The sequence below is a fragment of the Mustela putorius genome, unplaced genomic scaffold (assembly GCF_011764305.1).
Source record: "Mustela putorius furo isolate JIRA1106 unplaced genomic scaffold, ASM1176430v1.1 tig00003858_pilon_pilon_pilon, whole genome shotgun sequence".
Lineage (NCBI taxonomy): Eukaryota > Metazoa > Chordata > Mammalia > Carnivora > Mustelidae > Mustela > Mustela putorius.
In genome coordinates this window covers 1182125-1195894 of record NW_025422010.1, presented here as the reverse complement: position 1 = coordinate 1195894, position 13770 = coordinate 1182125, and the positions used below count along the sequence as shown (strand labels likewise).

The following is a 13770-nucleotide window of genomic DNA, read 5'->3' as shown; positions in this document are numbered from 1 at the left end:
CGGCCGCGCTCCGAGCTCACCGAGCCTGCGACCGGTTCAAGGTAACACGGAGCTGCGAGCTTACTGTCGGCTCTGTCTCTGTAGCTGGCTTTCCCGTTCCAATACCCGCAAGCTCTGCGACACTCAGACACCCCCGATCCTTCTGTGACCCTGCGGGACCTGAGCCCACGCTGACCCCGCGTGGGCTTCGCCCCAGTTTAGCCTCTGGAGCGATGTCCCTCAGCGGAACAGACTTTTAAAAGTCCTGATTTTGTGCGCGGTTGCTCCGCCGCTTGCCGGGAGCCGGCCCCTCCCCCCCGGGGTCTATCTTCCCGTCGCTTTGGATTCACTTCTCCGCCGGTCCTACCTTTCAGAAAGTGGTTGTTTTTCTGTTTCCAGAATTGCTGTTCTTCTTCTCTTCGATCTGCCGATGGATTTTCAGGTGTTTGCAATCTTTAGATAAGCTATCTAGCTGATCTCCGGCTAGCTGAAGCAGTCTCAGCTTGCTACTTCTCCGCCATCTTGACTCCTCCTCCTAGGTGAAATGTAGTTTTAATATCTGTGTAAATTTCCTCTGCCATCCACCCTGCACAGAACCTAAATGTTGGGCTGGGTTGAGCGGGATCTCAGGGGACCTCAGATGTGGGGACCTGGGTCAGACCTGCACACTGCTCTCTGCACAGGCCTCCTGGGGTTGGAGGACAGTGTGACACAGACGGGGAAGGGGTATGTGTCTCACTTCCCTGTCTGCCTGTGTCACTGTGAGCATTACCACTGTGGTCAAATGACTGATGGTAATATTCTGCCTCATCCTCAGCTATGGCCCTGCTGATGGTCAGGGTGCCATGTTCCCAGTTGGATCTGGAGAATTGGTCAAGGATGCCTTTGTCCCAGTTGCTATCACCATAGGTAATCTGCAGGGGGTCCTGGACTAGTTTTGCTGGTACCCTTGACCATCTTTCCTTCCGATGTTGCTTCCCCCACAGGTGATCCTGTCTGTCTGTCCCAGAGTCATCAACACTGAGGGGGGCTGATTAGCAGGCAAGAGGCCATGGAGCCTGGAAGAGAAAAGACGAGAAGTGTGTTGGAATACAGACCCATTTTTTTTTTTAATTATTTCTTTTCAGCGTTACCAGTATTCATTGTTTTTGTACCCAGTGCTTCATGCAATACGTGTCTTCTCTAATACCCACCATCTGGTTCCCCCACCCTCCCACCCCCCACCCCCCACCCCTTCAAATCCCTCAGGTTGTTTTTCAGTGTCCATAGTCTCTCATGGTTCACCTCCCCTTCCAATTTCCCTCAACTCCCTTCTCCTCTCCATCTCCCCCTGTCCTCCATGTTATCTGTTATGCTCCACAAATAAGTAAAACCATATGATAATTGACTCTCTACTTGACTTATTTCACTCAGCATGATCTCTTCCAGTCCCATCCATGTTGCTACAAAAGTTGGGTATTCATTCTTTCTGATGGAGGCATAATACTCCATAGTGTATATGGACCACATCTTCCTTATCCATTTGTCCATTGAAGGGCATCTTGGTTCTTTCCACAGTTTGGCGACTGTGGCCATTGCTGCTATAAACTTTGGGGTACAGATGGCCCTTCTTTTCACTACATCTGTATCTTTGCGGTAAATACCCAGTAGTGCAATTTCAGGGTCATAGGGAAACTCTATTTTAAATTTCATGAGGAATCTCCACACTGTTCTCCAAAGTGGCTGCACCAACTTGCATTCCCACCAATAGTGTAAGAGTGTTCCCCTTTCTCCACATCCTCTCCAACACATGTTGTTTCCTGTCTTGCTAATTTTGGCCATTCTATCTGGTGTAAGGTGGTATCTCAATGTGGTTTTAATTTGAATCTCCCTGATGGCTATGATGATGAACATTTTTTTATGTGTCTGATAGCCATTTGTATGTCTTCATTGGAGAAGTGTCTGTTCATGTCATCAGCCTCCCCCCTTTTTTTATATGATTGTCTGATTTCTGTGTGTTGAGTTTGAGGAGTTCTTTACAGATCCTGGATATCAACCTTTTTGTCTATACCATCATTTGCAAATATCTTCTCCCATTCCGTGGGTTGCCTCTTTGTTTTGTTGACTGTTTCCTTTGCTGTGCAGAAGCTTTTGATCTTGATGAAGTCCCAAAAGTCCATTTTTGCTTTTGTTTACTTTGCCTTTGGAGACATATCTTGAAAGAAGTTGCTGTGGCTGATATAGAAGAGGTTCCTGCTTATGTTCTCCTCTAGGATTCTGATGCATTCCTGTCTCATATTGAGGTCTTTTATCCATTTTGAGTTTATCTTTGTGTTTGGTGTAAGAGAATGGTCAAGTTTTCATTCTTCTACATGCAGCCACACAGACACATTCTTAGGAGATATTCCTAGCTGCCTAGTCTAGACTGAGCTCCAGGGATTCTCTGGGAACACAAGTTGCCAATTCACCCAGTCTCAGTCCCAAGGGCCCATAGGCCTGACGGGAATGGAGTCTGTGATGTAATGGAACTCCCCACCCCTTTTCTCTTTGCAGGGTTAGTCCTGGAGAGCCAATGATCAAAGTCCTTCTGGTATTAGCCCATGAGCCCCTTATGTTGCTGGAAGATCATGAGTATCCTGCCCACCATGGGTAGCCCCTAGCTGAGCTCAGAATCAGGTCCAGCCTTTTTCTAGATCTGTGGGGCCAGAGGTGTGTGAACATGGGTTTAGTATCTCTGCATAGAGACAGGATTCTGAAGAGGACAGGGGTTCAATCTCTGGTAGAGGTGTCCCAATTCTTCTCCCCAGGGCCCAGGTTGGCAGGTTTACCCACACAGGTTACTTTTGTTCATTTGCTGAAAACATCTGCTGGTTATGCAAATCAGCTAGGTCTCAGGGGCAGCTGCTGTGGAGCTTTGTGTTTTCAGAGAAGGGCTCAGAACTAAGGGGCATACAGCAGAGGGGAGCAACATCTGCAGACCCAACCACTGGCCCATGATATTCTCCTTCAACTGTTTTTCCCTTATCTGGGGATGATATGTCTATCCCAGACTATGTCCTGCCTTGGTTTCTGGCTAGGTTGGCCATAGCAGTACTCAGAGATGAGGTCAGTCTGAATATTATGAATCTGTTTCATGGTGAAATGAGAAGGCAAAGATTGGGGTAGCATCCTAACCCAAGCACAGCTCCTGAGAGTCAGACCCCATTAAAATGTCACCCTTACCAAGGGCATATAGTCTATTCTAGGAGTCCCTGCTGTTCTGTAAGATTCTGTCCTTGATGTGAGCTCCTGGGGCGCTAGAGAGATGCTGTGCCTCAGTGTTCCCAATGTGCTGACAGGCTCATATAGAACACTTCTGAGAAGAATGCTGGACAGTGTCTGTATTTTGCCATGGGCTGGTGAAATACAGTTGTAGTGCCTGTGCCAAAAGAGTAAGAAAATCCAGAAAAGTCAAATCTAAGAGACCTGAAGCCAGTGGGATTTGGAAATCAGTGTGAAGTAAGATTCTCTAAGAAACAGACACCTTTCCTTAAGGTGATAGGTCCTAATATTAGTCCCTGCATGTTAGAGCCTCTGATGCCCAGACCCTCCCCTTGTCCAGGTGGCTTTCCCACATAACCTCTGCTGACCCTGGTGGTTGCTCACACTGGCTGCCGGAGTTACCAGGGTGTCTTCGTCCATGTTTAGATTCAGAATCCACTGATTAAGTCATGCTTCCCTGACCCATGAAGTGCTGACCAGAGGGAAAAAAATCCTCTCCACTGTGGGCTATGCCACCCATAGACCAGCCATGATAGGCTCAGATGTGTCATGAAGAATCCTATTAGAGATTGAAGAGGCAGGTCCCTCCTGACGCATCCCCATAGATATCTGTGGGGTGGTGGAGGTCATGCAGGTGATCGCGGGGCTTGGCACTGGAGCACACAGAACTCAGGGGCTGGTTCTCCCTGAAGCAGCTGTGCATGCAGCAGCGAAAGGTGGCAATGGCGGCTCAATCCCCAAAGAGACAAGAGAACATCCCCTAAAAAATATGTATTCTCACCCACTATGTCTTGCACATTCCCCCTCATGTGTTGACCTGAAGGAGACAGAGTCTGCTCTCCATCTTGGGTGTGAGGCCCAATAATAGCCACACAGGTGTGCAGACCCAGGTGGTAGACTGAACTCCTTTCTACGTGTGCATTGTCACCTACATTTAATTGGAAGTCAGAAGCTTGCTTTCTTCAGGTCCCTGGCAGTCAGACTTGATCATGTGGTCCAGTGTGGACCACGGATGTAAGGTAATGGGTAGATATTCTCACGAAGCTTCCTCTCATGAGGAAGGAAGTTATGGGATTCAGCAGCACCTTTCTTGAGGAACATGGGGTAGGAGTTGGAGCTGAGTGCTCCCTGGAGTGTATCATCAATAAGAGTTGAAGCAAAGCCAACATTGTAGGGTTAGGAAGAGGGAACACTAGCCAGACTGTGGGTGCTCATGCAATTGGTGAGCTCCCAGAAAACAACAATCTTCTTACCTTGGACTTCTCTTTGTGAGGAAAGTAAGCTCCACTCTTCACATCTAAGCAAACCCTCCTGGCGGAATGGGGACCAAGGCATCAGTGGTGAGTTCTGTGCTGGAGAACATGGATCCAGAGATGAGACAGAACTGAACAGGCAGGCTGCTCCATGATCAGAGGTCAGGGCCCATTCTGAAGAGGGAGTCCAGGAGCCGCTCTCAGGTCAGGAAGAAGAAAGAAGTAGTAAGACACGAGTGGGAAAAGCCCAGTCAGTGCCGTTGGGGACCGTTGTAGAGAATCTGAAGGAAGGTGGGGAACCTGAGGGACCTGGGACTCCAACCCAGTTCAGGGCTCATGTGGACTTTTCTCCTAAGGGGAGTGTTCTGGTCACAGAGGGATGTGTCAGGTGTGGTAAGAGGCAATTTCCAGGTAATAAATCAGGTCCTCCAGGAAGCTGTTGGGCACATAGAGGGACCTCTAGGAAGAAGCTGGTGAGGTGGGGACAAGTTTGACACAAGGTGGGTTCAGACCAGCCCTATTTCACCTTAGGTCACATGGGGGCAGAGGACAATCAGGGTAGTAGTTGCTATTCTTCCCTTCCTGTCTTATCCAGCTGTAGACACAAGGTGATTAAGGGGCAACATGTGCCTCTGGTCCAGTCCCCCTGTCTTGGCCCACGTGGATGACCTGTCACTGCTTTCCTGAGCAGCAACATGAGGGAGGGCTGCACCTGACAGGGAAGGGAGGACAGGGAGAGGAGTGTAGGTCCCCGTCCCAGAAGCTGGCAGGTGCAAGGCAGCAGGAGTCCTCTGCAGCAGGTGAGGAAGGCCGCTCACACTGGGAAGGGATGTGGGACAACCTCAGCCTGAATGGTCCAGGTCCTGAAGGAGACAGCTTATGCTCTCAGTTCTGCCAGCGGCCTGTGGGGGCGCTGCTGCACTTGGCAATAGAGACCTCCCAGCTGACCAGGGATGGAGGTGCCAGGCTATTCATTGTGCTGTTGATGAAGAAGGCTCTGGTGGGAATCTCCAGATTGTAATTCTCTAGAGGGACCTTTCATGATCCTTTCACCTGAAAAATCCATGGAATGATTGTTTTGGCCATAGAGTTTGCCACCAAAGATCCTGTTTCTGATTGTTCAGGTCATTAAGTAAAATTTAGAAGAAAAATTCTAATGGAACTCTCCATTCTTTTGTGAGGACAAAATGATCTCACTTCTGTGTCTCCCACAGAGGTATCCTCCTAACAGAAGCCAAGGTGGAAATGGCAGAAGCCTCTGTTCTTCCTTCTTAATAAATTCCTCATCTGCTCCTTGGACCTCATGCAATTACTCTCAAAATCAATTTCAAAATCACAGGTCAAAGAATCATGGAAAGAAATTGAACTTACGATACAAATCTCTTCAAATACTGGAAAATATTGTTCTCCTCAGAGCTACAGTAAGGCCCTAATGTAGCTGGGGCCACCACACAGGGTCACATGGACATAGGTGTCAGTCCATGTGGGTCAGACCATAGCAAAGGGTCAGACTTGCCTGGTGCAGGTGACTTGGGGCAGTGGATGGACAGTGGTGCCAGGAGAAAGTCTCCAGGTGGGCTCCAAGGTGGTGTCTGCTTTTCCTCCTCAGTTTCTGTAAAACCCAAAGAAGGGAAGCACCTGGAGCAGCAGGGGCCTGGTCCCCTTCTCAGTAAGCTTTGGGCAGCCCTGTAGGTTGTTGTAAACCTCATCCAGGAAAGGATGGAGTCACAGAGCCGCTGGGGCCCATCCAGGTGCTTGTACCCAAGGAGAAGGGAAATTCCCACAGGGCTGTGCTTTCTGATACAGCTGTCATCTCTCCAGAGTGACACGTGATTACATCTGGGGACCACGTGATGTATAATGACACTCCATATCTGTATTATCTACTCTGAAGCCTGGCTATAGTTCCCATGCTGAGCCCACCATCTGCCACTCTTCAGTTGAGTTAACACAGATCTGAGATCAGGGAACCTGCTATTCTCCCATCCTTCAGGGTCCGGGCCAGGACTAGGAACATGTTCTTAGGCCTGACCAGCAGCCGGTTAGATGACAGTGAGAGTGAGAGCCAGACCATGACAGGTTGGTTCATGTCCCATCCCCCATCCTTCTATGTCACCTGAGTCACTGCCAGCACTCTCAATGTATGTGAAGTAGCACAGCAATGGTCAGCATAGTCCTGGCTCTCAGTCCTGGTCATGCCTAGGGGGCCATTTATCTATGTTCCATCCTCAGAATCAGCCCCGGATGGTTGCTCATATCTGTATATATACCAGCTGGGGGACCAGGCTTGCTGCTGCCAAGAGGTGTCTTCATGCCTGAGCTCATGGGCCTGATTAGGGCCACTGACATGGAGGGAGTCGGCCGCCAGTCAGTGGAGGCACAGAGCCTGTAAGAGAGGAGAGGAAGTGGTGTTGGAGGAAGACAGCTGAGTCAGAAGTGACTGTCACAGCCCTGTGAAGGGAGGGGGTGATGTGGACATAGTGAGTATGGGTCCTGACCCCATGGACCCTGACTGGGAGGGAAATCGGGTCACTTGTGCCTCCCACTGTGCCTCCCTGTGGGCCTCTCACCCTGGTTGCAAGCAGGAGAAGAGCAGGGGTGAAACCACTCAGAGAAGGGTCCCCGGAAGAGCAGTACCACAGGCTCACTGGGGAGCTGTCCCACCTGCAGATTTCTGGGCCTCACCCAGTCCGGCTGCAGCTGCATCTGCATCTTGGGGAGCAACCCCTTCCCCATCCCCCAGGATTGTGTGCTCGCTGTGCTTCACAGGGTGGGGTCGAGGCACCGTGGAAAATCTTACTTCTTCTTATTTCCCTAGGTCCAACTCGGCCACCTAGGACATGGGGTTTCACTGACCTGCTCTGGGTAATGGAGCTTGAATTAAACTCCATACCTTGTATGATCTGAAAAGTTGATTCAGAATGGACACTTTCATCAGCCATATGGAGAGTGTGCTGTGGATGGTGATCCCCGGGGCATACTGACTGCATGGCTCTGTGGGCAGAGTCAGAGCCTTCGTTCTTTCAGCGCCTCCTGGGAGTGAATCAGGAGTCAACGTGAGGGCACTGGCTGGGGTGATTCATGGTGACTGTCACAGGGGGTCCTGGGTGTCTACTGCACAAGTGAGGCAAGGGACGGTATGTATGGATTCAGGGGATCCCCTAGGGGTCCCTGGTTTGTGGTTACGGTCATGAACGTGCCACAGTTTAATTCAGAATGTCTGATAATAGACCAATGTTCCTGAATGAAGGTCTAGTCCTCCCAACTGGCTGGGATGAGGACTAGCTCAGGTATTTTCCTGAAGAAAGGGGATCAATGGGTGGGTGGTGAAGAAAGTCATTATAGTTGCCTTTCTCCGAATACAGTGTAGTGGCAGAAGTGAGCATGCAAATAACACGAATTACTCCTTATGTTGTAGGAATGTGTTTGGATACATAGTAATCATTTGTTTATGTTTTCTCCACCTGTCTCATCCCATTGTCATCTCACATCAGGTGTGTTATGGTCGGAAACTGTCTATCTTAATGTTAGCATTTAGGATATCAAATCATGTGGGACAAAATAAATACCCCTAGCAGACAAAAGTGTATTTTGTTTCCTCTCATGGGAGAAAGAACCTATTTGTGGTTGTCGTGGGATAGTTGCATATTATCAAGAGGAAGAAAGATTACTGATATTCCCTTTTTTTGCAGACTGTGGTTTGCTTGGGTCTAGTGGATTTCATGAGGGCAAGGTGGGACTCTGGTGGCTTCTTACATGTCAGCATCGAGAGACTGGACTACATTTCATAAAATTGTTTTCTGTCCGTATTTCTTGGTAGGGTGCGTGTAAAGAAGTCTTCTTGGGCAAAATGTGTGTGTGTCATGGGGTAGAATTGAGAGAGCACTCCTTGTGTGTGTCACTCCCATAGATGAATATTTTCTGGCCACTGTGGAGGAGGAGGCAACTGTCCCAATGTCACTCATTCACCATCAGAACAAACGAGACTGTCCAACTGTCTATCAGAACGCAGACCACCTACTGTGTCTGCGTCTTTTCTCCTTGTATAGAAATAGAAGAAAGGATCTCATCTGGTGGAGAGTGGACATGCACCTTGTGGATTTTGGGGAGGTATCCCAGCTTTGTGGATATATACAGTGGCCCCTTCTGTTCCCTGAGGACTGTCTCCAGGATGCTGGCCATGTCAGATTGGGTTCCTGGAAGCAGACTCTGAGACAGGGAAGTACATGTTTCAAAACCTGGAAGGAGGAGGGAAATGAGCCTGGGCAGAAGGAGAGCGACCCACAGAGAGTGAGCCATCAGATGAGCCTCCTTCCTTCAGGGAGCTCTCCAGCTGGGACTTTTCAGGACATCTGAGCCAGAGGCAGGGCCTTGGACCCTGGGCCTCTGAGATCATTCACCTGAACCTCTCTGAGAAGGGACAGAAACCTGGGGAAGCAGATCTCTGAAATGACCGTACTTTCTAGTGAGGAGCTCTCCTGTGAGTGGCCAGAGGCTCTAGGAAGCAGTGGGTGCCTGTGTGAGCCCAGAAGAAGGGATGGGGATGAGCTCCCAGTGTCTACTGTACCTGTCTGTTCCACTTTGGTAGATGGGGTCCTCTTATGTCCTCAGACATTCAGGAACTCAGCTGAGCTGGGACAATTTGAAATGTAATTCTGATCCGTCCGGAGAGCATTAGCCCATGACCAGTATGTGGAAATGATGAGCTCATTACCACTGGCCAAATGTCTCCCTGTGTCTTTTTTCTACACAGCCCCTGTGTCTGCAGTTGACACCCAGGCCCAGAGAAGCAGGCAGCCTAGTGCTGTCAGTTGCAAATGCTCTCCTGATCCCCTGTGCAGAGCTGCCTGGAGGGCTGGATGGGGAGGAAGGTCTGGGGATCTCAGATGAGGAGACCTGGGCCAGAAGTGCTCCCTGCTCTGTGCACAGGCCTCCTGGGGCTGGAGGAGAGTGTGACACAGACAGGGAAGGGGTTTTTGTCTCACATCTCTATCTGTCTGGTTCACTGTGAGCATTAGCACTGCTGTCCCACACCTGACAGTAATAGTCAGATTCATCCTTAGCATGGGCCCTGCTGATGGTCAGGGTGGCTGTATTCCCCGAGTTGGAGCCTGAGAACCGGTCAGGGATCCCTGAAGGCTGGTTTTTATCAGTATAGATAATCAGCACAGGTGCCTGACCTGGCTTCTGCTGGTACCAGTGAGCATTTTCACACCCAATGTTGTCTCCCCCACACGTGATCTTGGCCGTCTGTCCCAGGTTCACCGATAGTGAGGGTGGTTGAGTCAGCACATATGAGGCCATGGAGCCTGCAAGAGAGAAGATGAGAGGTAGGTTCCCGCCAGAGTATCACCCCCTGGACACTACCCCCCCTGGTTTAAATCCCAGTGATTGTCTAGATAGTTCCCATCCTGATGTCCTCTTTGTTCTGGGGCCCATGCACCGGCCTTGTGGATAGAACCTTTGAACAAATGAGAACCATTTCTCCCCTTTCCCTGGGCAGGTGCAGCTCTTTTGGGGTCAGACGGAGCCAATGACAACAGTGGGAAGAGATTACACCCAACTAGCCCCTCATCCCAAAGGACAGTCATGAGATCTTGTCCCCCAGTGGCAGTCCACTGCTGAGCTCATAGTCAGGGCCAGGAGTGTTCCAGAACCCGGGGATAAGGGGGGTGTGAGCCTGGCCTCAGCACCTGTGCAGTGAGCCAGGATTCCGAGGAGGAGAGGGGTCGAGGCCATGGTGCAGGTCCCTTGATTTTGCTCCCTAAAGCTCAAGCCTGGTCAGGGTTCCTCCCAGTCCCCTCTTATCCCCTTGCTGGAGATACCTGCTGGTTATGCAAATGAGCCAGACCTCAGGGACTGCTGCTGAGGAGCCTTGTGGTTATACAAATGGGCTCAGCTACTAACAAAACACACACACACACACACGCACACACACACACAGAGAGAGAGAGAGAGAGAGAGAGAGAGAGAAATGGGCTCAGCTCCAAGGGACACAGAGAGCTGGGCAGCTCCTGCAAACTCATGCTCAGCCCAGGTGATTCTCTTTCACCCTGTGTTCCCATAGTCTGGGGTCCAAACTCTATCCTTCTTCATGTCCTGACTTGGCTCCTGGGGAGGCATGGTCACAACTGAGCTGTGAAGTAGAGTCTGTCTGCATATTCTTGAATCCATCATAGAATGTTTCCTCTATAGGTATTGAGGATCATAGGTCAGTGTGTGTCCTACTCCTGGTTGACTTTGTGAACATCAAAAACCTTTGCCAGGTTTCCCTCCCTTGCCAGGTGCACATGGAGTTTTAGGGAGCTATTGATGTGCTGTAGGAGTCCGTGCCAATGGATAGATCCCAGGGAAGGTCATAGATGCTGTTCCTCAGTATCCCCAGGGTGCCCACCATGTCAGGGACAAACCCAGGGCTTGAGCAAGGATTCACAGTGACTGGTGAAGCAGGAATGGGGGTGGGGTGTAGCGTCATGAAGTCCTGGACATATGCTAGAGCCAGAGACAAATTCCACAGGATAGAGATCAGAGACTGCAAGTCAGAACTTTATATAAGAGCACAGGTGATGATAGTGTAGTAAACCTGTACCTTGAACTTCTGGTTTCAGGTTCTGGTAACCAATCCTTCCAGTTGGAATCCCTGAGGTGCTTCCAGGTGATCTCTCTGGCCCCCTAGTGGCCGCTCCACACTGGCAGCTGGAAGTGCAGGGAAATCTTTTGTCCAGGTGGAGATTCATGACCCAGTGCGCACATCCTGATTCCCCTTGATCTATGCACTGCTGGCCTGCATCCTCCAGGGGAGGATTTGCTTGTCTCTGTGGGGCTCCTGCCAGCAGCAAGACTAGGTATAAGGTGTCAGAGTACCCATGACAATAGGAAGAGGCTCATGTGAAGAGGAGGCAGGACCCATCTGAGGTATCAGGGCTCATGACTCACACAGGCAGCTGCCCCCACTGCCCTGCCCAAAACAGCACAGAAGGTCAGAAACATGGTGCACGAGGTAGGACAGGTGCGATTCCTGTACTTGTCCCAGGGTGAAATGCACTGGATAGCCTCCTGTCTTCTTTCAGAAAGGAGAGTGCAGGGTGCAGTGTAGTCCATTTGAAAAGGGTCAGTGTCCAGAAAATCCTGTGTGATATCCCATGACCACCAGGCTCCTGTGTATGTAGGAATCAGGACCGATGCTTCCTGCATCTCTGTCTGTGTAGTTGGGTTTTCTAATCCCCGGGTGATGCCTCTGGTGCTAAATTCAGTTGAGCAGGCAGATTTTCATCTTACTCTTTAGTAATCCTGTATTTACTACTATTATTGTTGTTCCAGGCCTCATCTCCTGGAGCTCGGTGTGGGAGGATCTGTAAAGTAGCCTAATCCGTGGTTTTGTGGAACTGGGAATCTGCTAATTCTGACCTGGATCCACTTGCTGATGATGCAGCTCACAGGGCCGATGAAAACTTTTCCTTGGATCCCACAGAGGAAGACAGGAGACTCCAACTTCACAGTCAGCTGGCTGAGATCACATGGAGTCTCTCTAATTAGTAAGACTCTTACAATGTTATGTATCATCGGATGTAAAACAAAACAAAACAAAACAAAACAAAACAAAAACAGTGTTTTTTACTTGAGTGTAAGCTTCCGCATTCACAGCTGCTGAAGCTAATGCCTAGAGAGGCTAGCTTCCCAGGAAAAGAGAAGTGGGAGTGAGTCCAGGAGTGGAGTTCAGGTGTGCTGGATTCAGACCTTGGGCTCTGTGGGGCAGAGCTTGACCAGTGCATGCAGGAGGCTGAGGCCAGGCCTGGCTGCAGGGCTTGCATCCCAGGACTCATTGCCATCCCCAAACTGGCTGGTCTCTAAAGGAGCCCCCTCAACCTGTGCATGTGGAGAGTCAGTGGGGTCATGTCGCAGGTTAGGGGTGGAGAATCTGTGGGGACGGTGGAGGCCATTTGGCTGTGCTGCGGCCTGGTCTGGGGCCTGCTGGCTCTGCTCTGTATTATTTCTTTCTCTTCTCTCCCTGAGTAGTTGGGAATAATGGGGTCTCATGGGCACACTACTAGGGACAGCTGATTAGTGTATGGGACATTGGTTGTGCAGCTTCAGGAGCCTGTGGGACTCATTCTGGAGGGGCCCACCCTTGCAGCATCCCCTGGGCAGAGCTCAGGGCCAGGGTCATGGGCAGAGTCCTATGGGGGCTGAGCTTGTGTCAGTGCTTAGGGGCAGGACCTGGGGCTGTGAGGATGGGGAAAGAGTGATGAGGGGGCATCTTGTAAGGGTCCAGGCCATAGTCAGGACCTCAGATTTCTACCTAGTTGGTCTTCTGCTTAGCCTGGCTCCCAATGGGTAGGTGATTGTAGCTGTCTTCCCTGGGTCACTGACACAGAGGGTGGCTGAGTCAGCCCACTGGAGGCCACGGAACCTGAAAAGACAGGAGAGGAGGGTTTGGTGTGAGGTACAGGGACTCATTCCCAGAGACCCAATATAGAGACAGTGTTGGTGCTGAGCTCAGAGTTTGGGGCAGGCCCAGCTCAGGTCCCATGAATTCTGAGCTTATGTGTAGGGTCTGGGGGCACACCTGTGCAAAGAGTGATAATGGGGAGCAGGAAAAGTGTCCAAACCACGGCGGAGATGCCCAGAGTTCAGCCTCCAGAGACCCCACAGCAGGGCAGGCTCAACCAGGCTTCTCTAATTCCATCCAGGCCCATGGGGCAGTGATTGCTAGTATTTATGCAAATATATTTCCTCCATGCTTTTTGACTCGATTACTCACTTGGGAGACTCACTTGGGAGATCAGAATGGGTGGCTGAGGAGGAAGCCAGGAGCCCCTGGCTTCCTCCATGGAGCTTTCTGGTGAGAAAATCAACCTTGGTTTCCAAGGTCTGGCTTCAATAGTGAAATTCCTGGAATCTGACCCTATGGCTCTGTCTGAAACCTCTGTGCCTGAGGTCTACAATGGTGTGGCTCAGGGCCTTGCAGGGTCCTGGACATGGGGTTAGCTGGCCCTCTGAGCTTGCAGGCAACCCCTGATTCAGTATTGGTGCTCTGTGACCTCATTACCCATCTGTTCCTGCCTCAGATCTCCTGTCTGGCCCCCACTGCACTCTGGTACTTGCTTGGCATGTCATCACGTTGGGAAACTCTCTCATTCTGAGGTTCCTGCATGCCTTTCTACCTGGGAGTTGACTTGTTAACCAACCAGCAGCTGTTGGAGATTCCTCACAATGTCTCGGGTATTGACACAGGCTGTTTTCATCCCTGTGACAGCCCTCATCCCACAAGAGAGCAGAAATTGGCCACCACAATTAT

General features: G+C 50.5%; 3 protein-coding genes and 1 gene segment (V, D, J or C); all 4 read right to left on the bottom strand.

Moving 5' to 3' along the window:
• LOC101682709 (immunoglobulin lambda-1 light chain-like) overlaps positions 1 to 13770 on the bottom strand; it is a 1123284-nt gene that overhangs the window by 229351 nt on the left and 880163 nt on the right. The gene's annotated exons all lie outside the window — the stretch shown is intronic.
• The window catches only part of LOC101676037 (immunoglobulin lambda variable 4-3), a 780698-nt gene that overhangs the window by 210901 nt on the left and 556027 nt on the right, over positions 1 to 13770 (bottom strand). The gene's annotated exons all lie outside the window — the stretch shown is intronic.
• The window catches only part of LOC101680986 (immunoglobulin lambda-1 light chain-like), a 586873-nt gene that overhangs the window by 205565 nt on the left and 367538 nt on the right, over positions 1 to 13770 (bottom strand). The gene's annotated exons all lie outside the window — the stretch shown is intronic.
• LOC101675839 lies at positions 9297 to 10237 on the bottom strand. The segment is given in 2 exon segments: positions 9297 to 9781; positions 10166 to 10237. Coding segments are annotated over 2 exon segments (366 nt in total).